The sequence below is a fragment of the Plasmodium vivax genome, chromosome 12 (genome assembly GCF_000002415.2).
Source record: "Plasmodium vivax chromosome 12, whole genome shotgun sequence".
Taxonomy (NCBI): domain Eukaryota; phylum Apicomplexa; class Aconoidasida; order Haemosporida; family Plasmodiidae; genus Plasmodium; species Plasmodium vivax.
In genome coordinates, this window is record NC_009917.1 from 463,637 (window position 1) to 483,872 (window position 20,236).

Genomic DNA, 20,236 nt, shown 5'->3' on the forward strand with positions numbered 1-20,236 from the left:
TCACATTTTTGGCTTAGCTAAATACACGCGCTTCGCACATACGCGCGGACAAATACACAAGAAGCACATTTTTCTGGGCGCAAGCTGCGGAATGTAAATCGTGGAATATTGCGCGCAGGGGTTCACCTTCACGCATGCTTCCTAGCAGCAAGTTGCCAAGCGGGAAAAAATAAAAAAAATAAAAAACAAAATAAAACAAAACAAAACACAGCACAGCACATCACAGTACAATATGATCGTTAAAATGTTGAATGCCTCTCCGCGCTTGCATGCTCGCATATTTTAGCCAAAAAAATACAAAATACTTTTTTTATTTTTTAAGTCATCTTTAAAAAAAAAAATATAATAGAATAAAATAAAATAAAATAAAAAGGCATCTTTGTCATTGCATTTTTTTCGCATCCTTGTAAAACATATTGGCACGCACGCACGCACGCCTGTGAGTGTATAATTTTTTCGAGCCGCGAACGCAGCATATACAGTGGCACACGGTGTACCTTAACAGTCGCGCGCATTTTCCCCGCGCTGGGCTCACTCGGGAAAAATGTGCCCAAAAAATTGCACAGGAGCTGTGCGCGGCGTTCTCTTTCCTAACAAGTAGTGTAAGAGGTACCGCGCAGAATTTCGCGAAATTTCGCCAAGTGGGGGAAATAAGCACTCCAGGGGTGAACCTTCATTCTGTGCATCTTTTCCCTGTGTGTGTGCCTTCGCGCAGTTAGGGTTGAGAGGCCCACGCCGAAAAACGCTCCCCTATTTCGCAAGAGCAAAACTGTAGCTATATCAAACACCGCGTTACCGCCACACAGTTTAGCTATTTCAAAATGGATTACGAAGGAGACATCATCGATGAGGACAGCATGACCCCCAGGGTCTTTGATCGAACGAAAAAAAGCATGGCCATGAAGAGCTTCAATATGAACAACAACGAGGGGGAGAGTAGCCCAAGTAAAAAACAAACAAACAGAAAAAAGTCCAGAAATTTTAACGTCGAAGATGGGGATAACAGATCGATTAACAAAATGAAGCGAGTCAAAAAGGACATTGCAAAAACGGGATACGATTATACGAATGTGCAAAAGATGGAAGGAATGTATAAAAATGAAAGCACAGATGGGGGAGGAGAAAAAACAGATAGCGTTGACAACACAGAAACGAATGGACGCTTCACAACCAACACGGTGAAAAAGAGTGAATCCTCCTTTATGAATAACGGATGGCAAACACCCAAAAAAAGCAACGTAGGGATGTACTATTCTGGTATTGATAATCCGTCGACTTTGAAAAAGTACAAAACGCCGTGCGAAATGGATATGATCAATCCCGATGAGAGCTTAATAGGTAATAAATGCATCACCATTAATAATTATGTGAATCCTCCTAAATATGTAGCCCCTGTTGTGACTCCTAGTAAGTTTCCCCTCTCTGGGGAAAATAATCCCCACATGACATATGACGATTTTCGCTGCCTCTTCAAACACAAAGCGTGCATCATAAGTGAGCACGAATTTAACAGCAAGAAAAATTGCAACCAAGTTGACAGCTACGAAAATAAGTACATAGACTGTTTCACGTCCAACTATGAAAACAACTCGTGGCCGAATAAGAAGGAGGTATCTCCCTCGCTAAGCAGATCCCACACGAAGATGCTGCACACCAGTAAGGAATCCCCCCGCACTAAGAAGAGGAAGGTGGAAAATGGGGCCAGTCTGAGCACCAAGAAGCTGCTCAACGAGTTGGGCAAGTGTGGCAAGGACAAGCGCGACAAGGAGAACGGGGTTAACAGCGGCACCAGCGCCAACAGCGGGCATAGCGCGCAGAGCGTGCGGAGCGGCAAAAGTGGACAGAGCGGGCATAGCGCGCAGAGCGTGCGGAGCGGCAAAAGTGGACAGAGCGGGCATAGCGCGCAGAGCGTGCGGAGCGGCAAAAGTGGACAGAGCGGGCATAGCACACAGAGCGGGCGGAGCGGTCATAGCGGCAAAAGTGGACAGAGTGGACAGAGCGCGCACAGCAGCGGCAGGGGCCAGCAGCGCGAGGGGGGAGAAGACCAAAGCACCCGCACGGAATGGATCGACTACGAAGTCAACCCCGTCATCATAAAAGGCAGCAACAGAGCCGAAAGAAACGCTGCATCTATGGACCAAATGTCCAAACAGAAACAGAACCCACTGACCCCAATTTATGAACCCTATTCCAAAGATCTAGACACCCTATTTGATATAAAACTGATAGAAACGCCAGCCATCCTGCTAGGCATATACCGAGGTTTGATAGTGGCCGTGTCCAGAAGAAACCAAATGAATGTCCCCGCCTTTTATCAGCTCGTCAAACATGAAGTGATACAGCTAAGTAACTGCCCATCGTTTACCATAGAATATTTGAAGCAACTCGCATGGATAGCCCCCAATTTGATACAGCTAAATAAGGTAGTCATCACGAAGGAAGTTTTTGATGCGAATCAACAAGCCTACCCTGAGTTTGTCACAGGAAGGAAGGTAGAAGATATACAAATAAGAGAGCATACAGATGCGTGCGAAAATATTTATAAGTACAGCCCATCGGACAAACTAGAAATGCTGAAGAGGATCATCATTAATTGGGTTAATGTGAAGCACAACGAATTGTTAAGAGGAATTAACCCCAATTTTTATTGCCCCAAATATTCTGAACTTAAAAAATGGCATTCAACATTTAATTTTAAAGACATTCTATTCCCATCCGTCACGTTAGAGGAGAATAAAATTTTGGCCCAACTAGCACAGACTCCCCAAGAGAGCAATGCAGATGATTTTATTGTTATCCAGGATAGCCCCATAAAATGCGCTACCAACGATTTTAGGAAAAATGGAACCTTTGCGAAGGATATGCTAAAGGAGAAAACGAGGACTCCTTTGGGAAGAAACAGAAGAAGATCAAATATCATCGGGGGGGGAAGTCCATTCGCTAGTTCATTCAATCATAATAACAACATGGGAGAGTCTCCAAGGAAAAAGGAAACAAGTAACATGAAACACATAAGGGAAGAAGCAAACAAGAAAAATATTATAAAAGAAATTAAAGCAAAATTTGATAAAGAACACGAAACCGTATTGAATGAAAAAAAAAAAATTGAAGATGCTACATGGATTGCAGAGATTATACACGACACATTTATAGTCGAAGGAACACAAACAGTAATAGAAATAAACACCTTTTCAAAAAAAATTGCAGACAAGTATAAAACGAATAAAGGCTTTCAAATGGATGAGGCCAAAATAGCACAGCTTATAGAAATTCTCCCACAGTACGTCTCCGATATTAATTTAAAGCCTAGTATGATGGATAAAAATAAAATGACCCTGTCAGTTAAGTGCAAGAAAAATCTCGGAACCTTCTTGGAGCCACTCACCAACAAAATGAATGACCTTTCTAGAAAGTACCAGGAGATGAAGAAGAATAAAGAGAAGCGACTCAACGAGTTGTGGAAGCAGCACAACGTAGGCTTTGAGCTCACCGAGAGTATTAAGAAGTACTTTCTGACCCCCGGCTCGGTGTGCTTCTCGGACATTTGAGCGGCGCTATTGCTGTGCCGCTGATATCCCGCTGCTCCCACCTGTGTTATATGCGTGCTCCGCCACCCCTGTCTCCTCCCCCCATCCTCGTTGTGCTCGCTTCGCCCCGGGTGCCCCTTCTGACTGTTCAATTTTTTGTAACGCGCACGCGAGTGGATCCAAACCGCGTGCGTGCGTATATACATACACATATATGTACATGCATATATTTATATGTAGTGTGCACTCCTGCAAAAAGCCATGATTAACGCCCCCTAACGTATGTTTCATTCGTGTAGCCTGTTCAAGTGTGTGCACAAGAGGTGATTCCCTGTAAATTTTTTTTCGCTTTTTTTCGCTTTTTTTTGCCCTTTTTTAGCGATGCCCTCCACGCACCATTTTCATAACGCAAAGTGTAGTAATATTTGTGCAGAACTTATGTGTTACATTCCAGCTGTTTGTTTACGTGCCTGCCGCGCGCCAGCGCCTACGTCCTCGTTTCACCCCCACCCATTCATGTGTACGCTAATGTGCGCACGGGAATGGGGCCATTTTTTTTTTGAAAGAGGTCCCTCGCGCGATTCATCCAAATATACGGTCTTGCGCTTTTGCGCAACTCGTAATTTTCTCTTTTTCCCCCTTCCTTGTGTATTCCCCCACATGTCCTTCGCGCATATCGCGCACATGGCGCACACCCGTTTGAAGGGAACCCGTTTATCCTGCACACACACGTTGCATAACCGATGCATCTACGTATGCCCCCGTTCTGTTATTACCACGTTGCGGTGCAGCACCATTTTGCCCTGCGCGAGTGTCACACGTTGGGAGGACAGCGAACGGATGAAGCGGACCGAACGGATGAAGCGATTCAAACGGATGAAGCGCATCGAACGGATGAAAATCACTTGAGCAGGGACATGCATGGAAGTACGTAGGTGCAAATGTGCACCTCCACATGGGCGCGCTTCTACGGCAGATTTGTGTAGCATGCGTATCTTTCCCCTCTTTTTAGTGCGCATTCATGTTTCATGTAAGTGCGCCCCCCAATTTCGGACATCCGCAAGGTGGGAGGCTATGCCTCTAGCCGAAAGTTAGCAGCAGAGCTTTAAGCTTAAGCAGTTATGCTGTGCCGCACGTGCATGTGAGTTCGTATACACTCACCTGCATACGTAGAAATGCTCTCCCGTACGCATCAGTTGCCCAGTGTCCACATGACTAACCTCTGTGCGGCGTTATTCATTTTTTTTTCCTTCCCTTCCTCCCTTCCTTTTTCTTCAATGCGTAAAATGCAATTCAAGAAATTTTTTTTTCTTTTTTTGTTTGTAAACACAGTGTAAAACAAAGTATACATTTTTACAAATATAAAAATAAATGTAAAGACATATATTTACATACGCATATGTGTAGGTGCAACCGAAAAAATGTATTTGCACTGATCTTTTTTCCCCCCTTCTGTTGTTTCAAGAGGTGTTTTATTTTTATTTATTTTTTTTTTTTTTCCCTATGACTAGCCAAAATGTGCTTCCCCCCAATGTGACACAACTTTTAGTAACAACGAATGGTTCAAAAGTACCTTCCATTTAGTAGCCCCGTTTTTTTTTTCTTACCATTTGAAGTGCCCGAATGGAAGAAGCTACTAAAACTGCGCTGCAGAAGTGTGTGCAGCGAATATGCCTACGGGGCGAATTCGTGGCCAATGTTTTCCCCCCCGTCCATTTCTTCCCTGCTGTCCTCATAAGAATAGCCAAAATGTAATATTTTACAAGATTGAGGTTCGTTTAACATTGTAAAAAAAAAAGAAAGAAAAAATGCACAACGTGCAAACATGTGGGTTGGAAAAATGCAACGCATTTTCTTAAAAGCATGAATTGAAAATGTTTAAAAATGATAACACAAACAAGAGGGGTTGTAGGGGACACTGCGCCGCTGCGCCGCTGCCCGGGGCGAAACCATGATGATTTGAAAACAAACAAGTGAGTGTACATGTAAGTGTATGCTCCTGTGCACACCTCCATGCGCGCGCTTACGCACGTGAGGAGATCCACCGCGATACACACTGCACGCACTTTTTGGCAAAATTTTGAACAAACATGCGAATGCGGGGAGTACGCCCTGCACGCGCAAAAGGTACACGCAAATGGTACGCGCAAATGGCACACTCAAACGGCACACGCGCAGAGCTTAATTAATTTTAATTTGGCACACGCAAACGGCGGGGGAAGCCAAACGGGTAGTACAAATGGGGCAAAAATGGGCAACCATTAGGCCAATTTTTTTTTACACGCCTATGGCGCTGCATGCGCCTTTTTGCGCGCTCGTCAAATGGGAGAAGCCAGACGCTTCCTCTCCGCTAACCCCCCTTTGGTTGCTCCTCACTGTGGGGAAAATCAAAAACTTTTTTGGGGGGAGGATCACTAATTAGAAGGCTTCCTACACTTCCGCTGCATCGAGACAATGAGCCTCCCAGAACATGGGGTAAACGTTTGCAAGTCGTACGAAATGAGAAAAAAATCGTCATGCTTTAGTATGGCAATTTCTTCTTCCAAATTTTCCAACTGCACTGGTAGGAGAAAGACCAGCATGCCGTTATCGACCAGCGTGATGGAGGCAATGTTCAGCAAGTCTTTCACGGCTGCGGTGCAGCTGTACGTCACCGTTTTGGTGCTCATTAGAGATTTTACTCTTTTACGGTCCACGATGTTGCACTGGGGAGGGGGTCCCGGTCCTTCCTTATCACCAACGTCGCACTGGGGAGGGGATCCCGGTCCGCTTTTATCGCCAACGTCGCACCTGTCGCGGTTATCCGCACTTTCGCCGCTATCGCCGCCATCTTCGCCATCGCTGTTATCCCCCTCGGCAGGGGCCCCCGTGCGGGTATTCCTGAGGCATATGCGGACGGTGGCCCTGTTCCCATACGGCGGGTCCGTAACGATGGCGTCCACCCAGGGTTTGTGAAAGGCATTCCAGACGGGCTTCGAATTATCGGACACGAGAATCTCCGGAAGGCTCAAATCATAATGCAAAAAATTTTCAAAAATATTTTTATTCCTACTTTTATGTTGCATATGAGGATTCAAGTAGGCGATTTTATATCCCTTGAGTAGCCTTATGTCAATGTCATTGCCTACACATATGGCGTTAAAAATGGAGGACGTGATTAGCAGCCCTCCAGACCCAACGAAGGGATCCAAGACAATATGGCCTGCCTTCACTTTGGCTATATTACACATGAGGAATGCTAACTCGTTGTCAGTTGTGGTGGGGCCCAGAACGGGTCTCTTATTTAGAGAGTAATGTATCCACCATGCTAGTTGCGTCTTTTTGGTTCTTACATCGTTTATCATGTGACCTTCGTCGTTTCTTCTATACACTAAAGTTTTGTTGTTCTTTCGTAGGGCCATGGATTTCCCAAAAAATATTTTTTTTAAAATTCCGAGGTTGCCCTGGTCATACTCTTCCAGAAGACTTAACTCCACTTCCGGGGATGACAAATCGACTTTAGGATACTTATCGAGTATAATTTTAAAATGCTCCATTTTTTTTACTTTATCATTTTGGCTGACCATTTTCCCAAAGGAGTTGAAATGAAAACGCCATTTTTTATCCTCCAAATTGCTGGAAAATAGGTGCTCCTTCTTTAGCAAGTCGTTTAATACCTCATCGTATGTTGTCCCTTCACTCCACACTTGTATAATCCCTTTTATTAAAACGCTTCTCGAAATTACGCTCTTCCAATCTATATCTTCTGGGAGGTTCACCTTGACAAACACTTCGCCCTTGTGTTTGTCCCTGTCATTCAGCAGTGCCTCCCCCTCATCCTCGTACCCGAATATATGCAGCAGCGATTTTAATTCCGTGATTTTGCACTCATCATATTTGTTGTGGCTGCTGAACCATATGAGATGCAACATGGTGAGTTCTTTCGCAAGGGGGGTTTTCTCTAATTGGGGGGGACGCGAAACGCGGCTGGCATATGCAAATCATGTTCCGCTCGTTTCGCCGGGTGAAGCGGCAGAGTGGCTCGGCGAACCGCAAACAAGCAAACAAACGAACAAACGAACAAACCAGTGGGCGCACAGGCGAGCTGTACAACTGAACTGTCAAACAGGTTTTAATTTTAACCAAAATGGGGAAAAAAAAAAAAAAAAGGCAGCTAATTAATTCCTGCAAAATGAGGGTTGCATAGCGCGAGATAAACACGTACACTTGCAATCAATCACGCACGCTTCTAAACATTGCGGCGAGAATATCCTCTCAAGGGGAGGCCTCAATTAAAAGGGGCAAACCAGAGCAGGGGACGGCACGAACGATCAAAACCAACCCGTTGCATAATCTGCGCGGCGAACGCAGTGTGCTGGCCCTACCCTTGCGCGCACAGCGAGTTGTCATGCTCTAAAATGTGAATATATACATGCGTAATTTTGCATTCCACCGGGGGAAAAAAAAAAAAATATATTCCCACGGGGCAAAGCCTCCCTGTTGCCGGCCGTATTAAGGTGTTAATAGCAGCTTCGCAATTTAGCGCTACACGTACGCATATAATTATGTATATATGTCCGTATGTAAATATATAAATGCATTATCCCTCCTGTGTGCTTGCGCTCCAATGTACGGGCTTAAGCGTATTTCATCGCGTGCGCGCTCCCCGTGAACGCCCATTGCACGGGCCATGTATACACGCCCAGTGTACTGCCGTGCCTCTTCCCCATACTCCGCGCATGTGCATACGAAGAAGTCTCTCGACATGGTGGCAATTTTTAATTTGGCACATATATCATGTGTCGCTTAAGCACTTGCGAATTATTTCGCGTTAGCCTTTTTTTTTTTTTTTTTAAAATAAAATTTTATTCCTTCTTGCTTTTTTGTGTTGCTTCTTTTCCGGTTTTTAATATTTTTCGTTCCCTTTTTTGTTGTTAACCCACAGGATGCGATAAAATAATGCACACATGCATTTTTATTAAAAAAATAAAGAAAAAGCATGAGTAAATGACGAGGTTTAAAATGTAATGTGAAATTCTGGGGTGAAGAGGAGGGGGGAAAGCCCCATGCTTGTTTCTGCCAACCATGACAGAGCAAGAGCGCGTGCCCATCATGTATGCCTGCCCCTTACCCGATTATTTTCACCTGCCCGTTACGCCCATTGTTTTCACCTGCCTGTTGCGCCGATTGCTTTCACCTGCCTGTTGCGCCGATTGCTTTCACCTGCCTGTTGCGCCGATTGCTTTCACCTGCCCGTTATGCCCATTGTTTCCACCTGCCCGTTACGCCCATTGTTTCCACCTGCCCATTACGCCGATTGCTTTCACCTACCTGTCATGCCATCATACTCGCCTGATTATTTTGCACAAAAATGTACACCCTCATACGTGTAAATGCAAGCAGCCCCATCCGTACACGCGCGCCAAAAAATTTATTTTTGCTCTCACGCCTTAAACACGCTTAACACATTGGAACTCGATAAGCGCAAAAATAAATTTTGATTAATTTTACGAACGTACCATATTTATGCGTCACTGTTAGATTAAATTAAATGGCCTTTTTCGAGAGAGCGCATGATGATGACACAAAAAAGAACAATGCTTGCGAATGCCGCTTAACTCCTTATTCGTTTTTGCGTGTACGTACATACACGAACGCGTAAGTCCGCAAATGGTTAACCACATGAATGGTTGACGCATGAGTGAGTCAACACACGAACGCGCAACTGAGCGAGTGGCCACTTTCTTAAAGGCGCAACTGCTCGTCTGATTTACACCCGTTGAGGTTTCCCCACCGAGTGTTCCTTTCATCGAGTGTTCCCTCCGCTGAGGGTTCCTCCATTGAGTGTTCCCCCCACCGAGTGCTCCCCCCGCCAATGCATACCACTGCGAAGCCGCCATGAGAAAGCAAACAATTTATGTGCACGTGGTACCATGAACAAGTGGGCATTTGTGGCCGTATGCGCATTTCATTGCCGTAAAGTATAAACAAGGCGCGCTGTTACACATGTGCCGCCAAAGAGTCACCGTGTAAAGTTGGTGGAGCAGCTGATGTCACCAACGTCTCTCGATTGAAAGCACCTGTACATAACTGCATGCTGCACGAGTACATACAAACATACATACATACACATATACACACACATGTTTGCGTTCCCCCTCCTCTGCTTCGCACATTTTGTGGCATAACCTCCCCCTTACGACTATTTTTTTGTTTGTCCAATGATGATATCATAAAATTTAGCCATTGTTTATGTACATTTACATAATTAACTTTTTTTTCTTTTTTTTTCGCATTTTAAAAACGTGTACGTTTAGGGACCTCACCTCCCCACGAGATATTGTAATGCCAAGCAACGTAATGTGCTGTTTTTAATTATACTGTTTAATTTGTATGCACGGTTTTCCACCCATTCGCCGGCCCACTCATTCGCTGACCAACCCCTTCCCTTCTTCTCCTTCCTTCCTTCCCTCCCTCCCCTTTTTTTTTTTTTTGTTCACCTGTCGTATTTTGCAACTTGGCATTATTTGAAGCCACATTTTTTTTAAAACTCCGACAGTCCAGCGTAATTACGCGAACGCTGCATCGAGCGAGGTGTTACATATGCGCGTATGCACTTGGCATTTCGAATGCATTCTTTTCCCCCCCTTCCATCAGCAGCAGCACACCACCTCCATGTGTACATATCCGTGCGCCCGTGCACAGTTTGGCGTATACATTTTTGTGAACATTCTTGCAATCATTTAAGTGTATGCACGGTGTGTTCCCATAAACTCCACTCGCGAGCATGTACCATCGCAAGCACAGCTAAATGTGCGTATGTGTATGTACACTCCCGTTCATTTGCTTGTGTACCCTCACACACGTCAGTAAGTACCAAGTTGCATACGAACTTGCGTACAAATATTGCATACAAATCGTACGTACAAATCTCACGTACAAATACGCCCCCCTCCCACACACCTGCGCACATTTGTGTACGCCCGTGCGAACGCATCCCCCACGTGTGTTTAATCGATAACGTACATACATTTGGAGGTGTATTCTGACGCAAGCGTCACTGCGTGATTACACGAATTCGCGCGCCCCCGCTCATTCGAATACGTATGTGTATGCGTATGTATATGTGTATGTATATGCGTATGCCCGTGCATACCTTTGCGACTCGTGTGTTTTACGGGAAGGCGTGTAGCACTCCCCTGTTTATGCGCGAGCATACGGGCACTTCTCTGCCGGATGTGTTCCTCCAAGTGTATGTGAAGGTATCCACCCGTGTGTGTATGCAAATGCACTCGGATGCGTAAGGAAATGGTACGCTGTACATGTGTGCCCCCCAAGTTAAGTGCTGAAAATGCCTGCACCATGCTGAAGGCTGTATGTATGCACTTATAATTTTATTGTCATGCTAAGCACGAAAGGGAAAAAGCGAGCAGCAAGTGCGAGCAGCAAAAGTGAGTAGCAAAGGTGAGAAGCAAATGCGAGCAGCAAATGCGAGCAGCAAAGGTGAGCAGCATAAATGAGCAGCATACATGAGCAGCAAAAGCGAAAAGGCAGAGGCGATATGTAAAAAAAAAAAAAATAGAAAAATCGAAGAGGACGAAAAAACCAATCAGGTCAACAAAACGATTTGCATATCATTTGTGCTCTTCTTTTATTTTTCTTTCCTTTTGCTAAAAATGATGAAATGAAAAAAATATACATCCCATGCCATTTATTTAAATTTGCACCCTTTTAACATGTACATATATGTATTCACTTATGTACTGTGCATATTTGTATTTATTTATTTATTATGTATGAATGAATTATGTTCCCCTGCCTGCCTCCCTTTTTTTTTTTTAAGATATATCCTTTCCAACAATCAGAAATGTGTATACGCACAAATTGAAAATGTTATCATATTTGTTGTTTTAAATTGTGATTTCTCCCTTTTGTCCAAACGACTAGATGTTGCTTCTCCCCCTTTATTTTTTTTTTTTTTTTGTACACTTGACGTGTGCCTCTCATATGTCATTCGTACATTTATCAACCCTCCCCCCCTTCCGTACGTTTTGCATCCAGCTTGCCATTCAACCATTTCTCCTTTTAAAATTTGACGTTGCATTTGCTTTGCCCATTCATCCCCTTCCTTTTAATTTATGTCAACCCGCGCAAAGAAGCAGTGAGGCAGTTTTTCCAAATTGCAGATCGTTTATTCCCCCAGCGTGTGCTTCATTTCGTTTCAACATTTGAGGCTTGCGTTTCCCTCCTCTCCAAAGTTATATGTGAATATTGTGCCTTTTGAGGGAGCATCCGCGGGAATCTGCGCACGGGGGGGACGCAAATGCGTTCATTCGTGCCTACGTGAGCGATAAGCGGTACGGTAAGCGACACGGCAAGCGGCACGGTAAGCGATACACCGAACGTTGCGCCAACCGTTGCACCTGCGTGTGTGCCGAAGTGTACACCGAAAGTTGGGCCAAGTGGCACGTCAAGTGACGCGCCAACTCGTGTGCCCACCCGCACATGCCCCCACACGCGTGTTTTCCATTTGCCTGTATGTGTAATTTTTAATTTAAGGGAAAAGAATAAAAAAAAAAAAAAAAAAAAAAGAATGTGTGAGTGTGTCCCCTATTTGCGTGAATTTCTTTTTCGCGTGTGATGACAACCCACGGTTGCTCGCACTTCCTACACCGCTCCATACGCAGTTATAGAGGAACATCTGTACATGCGTTATCGCTGAGAAGAAACGTATCACCTGTGGTGACAGCACCCGTTCGTTGTGGCTGCTTGTAACTTTTCATTTGTGCATGCGAATTTATCGATACGTGCACCCTTCATATATATCGTTTTTTTTGCCCCATTCTGTCCTTACCGCTTGGTTTGCCCCTTACACCAGTACGCGGGTCGGACGCGTCTCAACTGGGTACACTTGCTTGGCTCCCTTCTGAAGTTACTGCGCGTGATTGTCCCACTTTGCACATTAACGTGCCCGTTCGTGTCGCCGCGCCCCCCGCATTTTGCTGCCCACATCCGTGGAGGCGAATAAATCAAAAGGGAATAAAATGAATAATAATTTTCAAAATGAAAATTTCAAAGAAGACAATTATATTAAGGCCTGGATCAAGCAGTCGGAAAACCCGGAGCTTTATAAAAATTGGAACGATATAGAGGAACAGAGCTACCCAAACGAATTGGTCAAAGTTGTAGATTTTAACAATTTCAATAGTAACCTTATAAACACAATTATGACTGAGCATTCTCTGGAAATGTCCAAAAAAAAAAAAAAAAGAAAAGCCTACAGTTTATTTTATAGTAATGAAATAAACCCTGAAAGTTATAATCACACATGTAATGAGGAGTATCCCAATTATTACCATAACTGTATGTACCCATCATGCGATGACAGTGACGTAAAATATTTTTCCTCTTTGGATAAAACCCCTGTGGGGGGAAGCATGGCTGATAGGCCCAAGTTACAATTGAAGGAAGAAAAAAAACGTATGTCCATTAAAAAAATGAAAAGGGAAAATATTTGCACAGAAAATAATTACAACGATATGATGATCTGTGGCAATTTTATTAACTCCTCCTCTCCACTTATAAAATTAAAAGAATTAACAAAACCGAGTTATGGAAGTGAAAGTACAAGTGAATTTTTTAATAATTACGAATTTGAAACACCAGTTAAAGTTCTTAGCTCCAAGAAAAAATCCTATGATTATAAAAATAAAAAAGATAACAGCACTACCAACACGACCAAGGAGAACTCCTCGCAGGAAAACGCCTCATCCAATAACAGCGAAACTAAGAGGACCATCAATTTTTCCAATAAGACGGAGGATTTCAACGACCTGCATTACAACTCTGAAAACGATTACTTGACGTCTTCCGAATATGTGGACGACGATGACTCGTCCAGGTGCTCGAACAAGAAGCAGAGCGAGGTGAACTTCCTCGGCCAGCGATTGGACTACAAGGTCGTCGGCAACGTCATAAATATTTCCAAGGACCACCCGCATTTTACCATGTTGTGACGGGCAGTATGGCAGTATGGCAGCATTGGCAGTGTTAGCAGTGTTAGCAGCGCCGGTCTGCACCATTTGAATTTTTTTTTTTTTTTTCATCGCAACGGAATCGCACAAGGGAATGCTCCAAGCGGAGGCATAAAAATGGACGCACTGGCAGACGCAGTAATGGACGCACTGGCAGACGCAGTAATGGACGCATTAACCGACTCATTAACCAACGCAAAGGTGAAGAATGTTACGCAGCGAAGCGAACCATGCGCGCTATTCCAAATGGAGAAAAAAAAAATATTTGTACGCCCAAACACAACTCAGATTTGCAACAATTAATTGTTTTTATTTTATCGCTGAATAATTGTATTCAAGTCCAAACGTGTTGCTGTTAATTTGGGCCAAGGAGGGGGGCCCGCACGCACATACGCGCATGCACATATATGTGTGGTGTTTATGTGTGCATGTCCGTAGGCCTCTCCCCTTGGTCTCCCCTTTTTTTTTACGTTAACAATTTATATATGGGCATATATAAATGTTAAAAAAATTAAATTACAAACTTGTATGTCATAATTTCTAACACAGATATGATATACGTGTTTTCCTTTCCCCCTCCCTTTTTTTTTTTTTTTTTGCCATTTCTTTCAGTAAATTAGGATATAAAATCATTTGTTACTTCCCCTCCCTTTTTTTTCTTTTTTTTTTTCATTATTTATGTGTAAATTGCCATCAAAAAAAAAAAAAAAAATTTCATAATTTTTTTTTTCATTTATATGCTGTCTCAACAAAAACCAAAGCATAATTTAGTTATGTGCATGTATGCATATATGTATATAAAAAAAACGAACAAATAAATACATACATACATATATATATATCGCGATACATGTGTACCTTTTTTTTTAAAATATGACTTTTAAACAAGAAAAAAAGCCTCAATTATTTATAATTTTTATGTGTGCAGAGAGAGGGCTGGGAGGAGTAAAAGGAGGAGGTGGAAAAAAAATGGGGTTGGCTGATGCCAATAATGCGACTTAGCCTACACCCTCCTTATGCTACCTCCGAACAGTTCCAGTTGATTCGTTACCTCGCCGTTCCTTTGACAGTATAAACAGATTAGCTGCCTCAAGGGCACGCAGTTGGAATTAGCCCAAAATATATTTACAGCTTACACACACGGGGGGGATACCCTTCGCTTACTTTTTTCGAACGGCCTCGTTTAACGAGTGAACGAACTTTACGATTCAGTTTGGCACCACGTCGTGGGCATTTCAAACGGAGTCTGTAGGCCGGTCATCCTTTGTCCTTTGTACATTATCCTTTTCCTCCCTTTTTCTTTCCTCCCTTTTGTCGTTCCTCCTGAATATGCTCCACTGCCACAGCAGCTTTACGCTTTCATGCGCCGTCGGCGTGGTAGAAGGTTAGTGGGTTGGGTAGGTTACGTAACATAACTGCACAAACTGACTATGTAGCTTAACTGCGCGCACTGCGGCGGCGCCACATAAAAGGGGAAAAATAATTCTATGCAACTTTATTGCGTAAGATGAGGAGAGGGGGATACGCCCCACTCCTCTCAGCTACGCAAAAGGGGTGTGTGGCCACTCAACTGGGCTAAGTGTACACACACAACATAACTGCACAATGTGACGATGCCACGGTAACACGCAAGGGGTGTTACGCAACAACTGGGGAAGCTGGTTAGGCCAGCGGGATTCCCACCGGACCCGCGCCGGATTCGCGTCGAACTTGCACAGAACTAGCACTACTATTAGCACTAAATTCGCGCCGAACTCGCGCTGAATCCCCGCGGGCTCCTACGGGATTCCCACTGGACGCCCAATTGCGATAACTAAGCCACATAATAAAAATCAGTTCGCAGTTAAATCAACCGCTGAACTCATTTTCTTTTTTTTTTTTTTTTTTAATTCCCCCGAGCGCTACGCTTGGCATATTTCAGCGCCAGGGAAAATCATTTATATGTAATCAAGCACGCTTTCTTTTTTTTTTTTTTTTTTTTTCTTTTTTTCTCTATCTACTCAGTAGCACATTTCGTCACAGACTTCGCGCACTGCTCTGCTCTGCTGTGCGGGTCTGCAATTGTGCGTGTAATATTATGCGAGCCTTAAAATGTGCACTTAATAAAGGTGCGTACAAAAACATATACACATATAAAACAAGGCGCGCGCGCTGCGCGTGTTACTCGTGGCATTACACACAAAAACGCACGTGCGGGGGGAAGTGGCCCATGTAAAAATGGTCACATATATGTTTCTGCATATATGTATGTGCCTTTATTTACACGCGGACACATTTTAAGACTCTCTCCTGCGAGGTGGCTAGATGAGAGGCGTGTGTGTACACATACGGGAAGAATGGAAAAGGGGGAAAAAAAGCAAAGCGGAGAAAAAAAGTTTTTTCCCTTTTTTTTTTTCTTCTCTTCTTCCATCCCAAAGGTGGAGAAATGACTTGCCCCTTCATCGAGCAGCGCATGGCTGCGATCGGGGTTCGCTTCTTCCCCACAGGGTGTGGCCTCCCGCGTTATTTATTAAATGATGGGTTGATTGGTGGGCTGCTTGATAAGCTGGTTGATGAGTCGGTTGACTGATTTTTTTTTTTTTATACATTGACCGTTTCGATCATCATGAAAAGTGGCAAAGTTTGGGGGTTCCAAATTGGGGTTTTCATATATATATATATGTTTTTTTTTTTTTTTTTTTTTTTTTTTCACCCCGCGCGCAAATCAGATCATCTTCTGCGCCTTGAAGTAGCCCCACTTCTGCAGATCCCTCTTGGTGTCCTTAATCTTTCGGGTCCAGCCATCCTTCAAGGAGTTATACTCCTTAATGGAATACACCTTCAAGAACTCTTCTTTCTTTTCCTCCAATTTGCTAAGTTCCAACTGTAGTAACTCCAGCCAGTAATCGCTTATATCCTTTGCCTCCACATTTTGGAACTTGCAGGACTTAATCAAATCCCCATATTCTTGTATAGGCATGAGGGTATACTTTCTCTTCTTAATGTAGGCCTTGAATTCTTCATCCCAGTTTTCTATCTTATCAGCACAGTAGTCGGTGATCAAAAGAATTCCATTTGGCTTTAGCCACTTGTAGCATTTTTCAAATAACATTTTTTTGTCTGCATAGGACAAATGCAAAATGGAGTCTCTGCTGTATATCATGTCAAAGGTACTTTCTGGGAAATCTTTTTTTAGAATATCCTTTGCTTCAAATTCGATCTTTGCTTTATCTTGGTTTCTGAGCTTGGCGATGGTGACCATCTTTTCGCAGATGTCCACTCCGTGCACGTGCGCGCCGTACTTTTCATTTATGTACTTGCAGCCGCCTCCCAGGCCGGAGCCGATGTCTGCAGGTGGGCACAGCAAAGGGGGTAAAGCGGCAAAATGTGGCAAAAAATGGCAAAATATGGCAAACATTCGGGAAAAATTGTCGAAAAATGGGGAAAAATCTCCCACAATCGCCGCACCGACGCGTACACAGCACGAACGCCTTCCTCACCTAGCACTTTCGAATTTGCGTCCAACTGTATGTCGCTCAAAATTTTCGTTGTTGCGATTATTCCTCCAGAGGAAATGTAATCCCTGTTGGGAGGGTGGGGAAATGCCAACATGAAGTTGCGCAGGTGAAGCGGTGATGCAGTAGAGGAGAAGAAGTGTGCACACAGATGGCGGTAGGGCCGCATGGAGCACTGGAGGGGGTAAATAAAGGGACGCATTGGCTGTGCTGCAGTGGGTCAGCTAGCTTATCACACTATACGCTATCATATCACAACCCTTTTTGTCATTTTATTATTATTTTTTTTTTTTTTTTACTCTCCAAATATAAATTCATAGGCTTTTATTCCTACACATTTGGTCAGGAAAAAAAAAAAAGGAAAGGAAAGAAAAGTTAATATTTACAAGGTCCTTAAATTCGAAATCTTATGCGTGCGCATGAATATGCGTAGGGCTCACGCAATGGAACCATTTGAAAATACCTTCATCAGAGTATTGGTTGTTCTCTAAGTATTTGATATCTACTGGTTCGCTAATCATTTTGTTGAATAAAAGGAGCGAAACTGAAATGGGGTTTTTCTGTTTGTTTTAATGTGCGAATAGTTAGGCCTGAGGAGCCAAGGGAAACTGACTATTGGGGATATATATTTACAAGGGGGGAAACACGATTGCGAAAAAAGCAAAAAAAAACGATAAAATGGAAGAACGTGAGTGGTCGGCTTTATGTGCTCGTGAAGTGTGAAAAGTGTCACTTTTGCGTTTTCGATGAAATTGCTTATAATTTGCTAATTTTGTGAAATAAGTTTCGAAAAAGTTGGAAAGAAGTTGTTTTTGTGTTTGGCGAGGTACGTAAGAAAATTTTGCATTGGATTTATTTTTTAATTGAAATGTTTTTTAATTGATTTATTTTTAATTGAAATGTTTTTTAATTTGAAATGTTTTTTAATTTTTTTTTTCAATTATTTTTTAATTATTTTTAGTACGCCTTTTAATTTATTTTAATTTCTTTTTTCGCTTCCTTTTAAGCCCCTTCCAAAGCGCTCGTGTATGCAGGGGGTAGAGTGAGAAAGATCATGTGGTGCCACGCACCTTACACCTTCTGTACTGGCCAGCACATGTGTCGATTATCACATGCATGCGCGGAGGGGTGGGGAAGATTCATCCAGGTGGTTGGCCCGTTTTACACGTACATATGTGCGCGCATGGGGATCGTCTACATACATGAGTACATACGTGCAGCTACGTATTCGTGCTCCTGAGGGGATATATTATACATACCCCCATACACCTCTTCCCCCCTTTTGGTAAACACCCAACAAGTGTATCAACCCCTGTGCGGAATTTCAATGAAGGGGGTACGCGGGGGAATCTCTCTGTGTTCACGTTGCGCCACCACTCTTCCACCGTGGCAGCCTTGGCGGCGCGGACACCCAGAAGGCGCACATGGGGGACTACGGAACGGATATGCATATAAGGGTATGCCCAAGGGGGGGCATACAAACATAGCACGTGCATATGTGCATATATACACGTACATATATATATATATATATATATATATACCTTTTTTTCGCACATTTTTCATACATTTTGCATGTTTTTATTGCGCATTTGCTGGGCGTACACCCCGCGCGCCCCAACGAATGCCCAGTCGTTCCTCGAAAGAACATGCGAAAGTGCAAATCTACCTTTACACCTTTTCTCTGTAGACCTTTCGCCTGCACAGGGAGATAAGCATATGGTGAGAAACGAAAGGTGTTTGCTCCAATGGGGGGAAGCGCGGCGATAAAGGAATTTTTATGTGACCATTTTTTTGCGGCGACAAAAGGGATAGAAAAAAGAAAAAAATAATAATAAATAAATAAATGATGACAATGAAACACGGGTGAAATACAATAATGTGAAAAGAAAAATCCCAATTTATTTTTGCCTAGTTCTACAAAAAAAAAAAAAAAAAAAAGTGTTTCACTTTTCGAAATGTGCCTCTCTCCACATGACAAAGGGAGGGTACCACGTACGAGGCAATTTTTTTTTTTTTTCTTCCTTTTTGCAGAGAGGAAACAATTAGCATATCCTTTGTTTTTTTTTTCCCCATTTTGCGTGAATTTTAAAAAAATATAAAAATTTCCATGGCTGAACGCGAAACTTTACTGTTCATGTAGCCCTCTTCCGTTGGCACATTGTAGCGCAAAAATGTTTGTTTAGATAAGGCGCGCGTTGGAGGTTGGGAGGGGGGGCAGCTATAACTGGAGACCCCAGTACTCGGCTGCTGTGCGTGTGAGTGTACACATATTATATGTACATTATAGATGTACGTACATATGCGCACATTTCGGCGAACATGTACCCGCGCGCGCGTCCATCAGTGCGGCGCGTTACAAACAAGCGAGAGACCCACCGCGCCCGCAGACGCTTTCGCATGACCAGGTCTCCGCGGCCAAATTGTAGAAGTGGAAAAGGAGTACCAGGACCCCCAACCCCAGAGCAACGCAAAAGGTCACTTCGCAATCGAATAACTCCCACACGAGGGCGCGCGCGGTATGAATCTGCCAAATGCGTACATACATATGTACATATTGTATAAAGAGAAAAAAACCTTTTTGCGGCCTCCCTTTTTTTTTGCGCGTACCCCTCGGTAAGGAACATTTTCCCAGCTTTGAAAAACTCTCCATTTAATTTTTCAACAAATTGTCGAAAGGTGAAAAAGCGCGGAAAAAAGGAAAAAAAAAATTCCCATAAAAACGCGAATAAACATTTTATAAGCGAACAACCAACGGGGTTTACTTTACAGCCCGGTTCCAACGCCGTTTTGGAGAAAAACAAAAAAAAATTAAACGCGTTTTTTACAAGTAGGCATAAGCTAAGCTAAGCAAAGCATACTACTCCCGCCCATTACAAGCTGCGGCGTAATTACGTACTTTTTCGCCTCAAATTGATGTGACGACTTTACGGCGAAAAAAAAAAAAAAAAGGACTTGGCAGTTCTGCAATCTTTTTTTAAAAATTCCCTGTCCTCATTTTTACTTTTCAAAAAAGATTCTTCTTTTACGTTTTTATACATTTCATTTCTTTTTTTTTTTTTTTTTTTCCTTTTCGATTTAACCGTCGGATGGTTATTTTTATGCAAAAATTCCCATTTCCCTCAAATGTTAAGCTGCAATTCTGATGACAAAGGGGAAAAAAAAAAAAAAAAGTCATTTTTTCGTAATTACAACAGGAAAT

General features: G+C 43.2%; 4 protein-coding genes across 4 annotated transcripts, besides 9 other annotated features; 2 read left to right on the forward strand and 2 right to left on the reverse strand.

Annotated features, from left to right (window-relative positions):
- Positions 1-821: 821 nt before the first annotated feature.
- Positions 822-3,548, forward strand: PVX_083060 (hypothetical protein, conserved; the record flags this gene model as incomplete). The annotated part of the gene is made up of 1 exon (XM_001614161.1): positions 822-3,548. One exon carries the CDS (start codon positions 822-824, stop codon positions 3,546-3,548), a length of 2,727 nt encoding a protein of 908 aa, XP_001614211.1.
- Positions 2,501-2,527: a microsatellite.
- Positions 2,528-2,555: a microsatellite.
- Positions 3,148-3,167: a microsatellite.
- Positions 3,549-4,364: 816 nt separating the features above from the next.
- Positions 4,365-4,391: a microsatellite.
- Positions 4,392-5,272: 881 nt separating this feature from the next.
- PVX_083055 (hypothetical protein, conserved) lies at positions 5,273-7,438 on the reverse strand (the record flags this gene model as incomplete). Its single annotated transcript, XM_001614160.1, has 2 exons — positions 5,273-5,987; positions 6,209-7,438. 2 exons carry the CDS (start codon positions 7,436-7,438, stop codon positions 5,958-5,960), a joined length of 1,260 nt encoding a protein of 419 aa, XP_001614210.1. The 3' UTR covers positions 5,273-5,957.
- Positions 5,748-5,777: a microsatellite.
- Positions 6,387-6,498: a microsatellite.
- A 330-nt stretch (positions 7,439-7,768) lies between the features above and the next one.
- Positions 7,769-7,793: a microsatellite.
- Positions 7,794-10,157: 2,364 nt separating this feature from the next.
- Positions 10,158-10,180: a microsatellite.
- Positions 10,181-12,247: 2,067 nt separating this feature from the next.
- On the forward strand, positions 12,248-13,522 carry PVX_083050 (hypothetical protein, conserved; the record flags this gene model as incomplete). Its single annotated transcript, XM_001614159.1, has 1 exon — positions 12,248-13,522. The coding sequence occupies exon 1, from the start codon at positions 12,551-12,553 to the stop codon at positions 13,520-13,522; it is 972 nt and encodes a 323-aa protein (XP_001614209.1). The 5' UTR covers positions 12,248-12,550.
- Positions 13,523-14,869: 1,347 nt separating this feature from the next.
- Positions 14,870-17,998, reverse strand: PVX_083045 (phosphoethanolamine N-methyltransferase, putative). The gene is made up of 4 exons (XM_001614158.1): positions 17,498-17,998; positions 17,334-17,364; positions 17,020-17,102; positions 14,870-16,867 (listed from the first exon to the last, which is right to left on the reverse strand). The coding sequence occupies exons 1-4, from the start codon at positions 17,553-17,555 to the stop codon at positions 16,245-16,247; spliced, it is 795 nt and encodes a 264-aa protein (XP_001614208.1). The 5' UTR covers positions 17,556-17,998; the 3' UTR covers positions 14,870-16,244.
- A 1,999-nt stretch (positions 17,999-19,997) lies between these two features.
- Positions 19,998-20,021: a microsatellite.
- Between the last annotated feature and the right edge of the window lie 215 nt (positions 20,022-20,236).

Bases quoted from the DNA above. Each gene is read 5' to 3' on its own strand.
- PVX_083045 (XM_001614158.1), bottom strand. From the start codon at position 17,555: ATGATTAGCGAACCAGTAGATATCAAATACTTAGAGAACAACCAATAC. The intron at 17,365-17,497 runs GTATTTTCAAAT...CCAAATGTGTAG, and splicing joins CAACCAATACTCTGATGAAG to GAATAAAAGCCTATGAATTT. The intron at 17,103-17,333 runs GTAAAAAAAAAA...CCCTCCCAACAG, and splicing joins TATGAATTTATATTTGGAGA to GGATTACATTTCCTCTGGAG.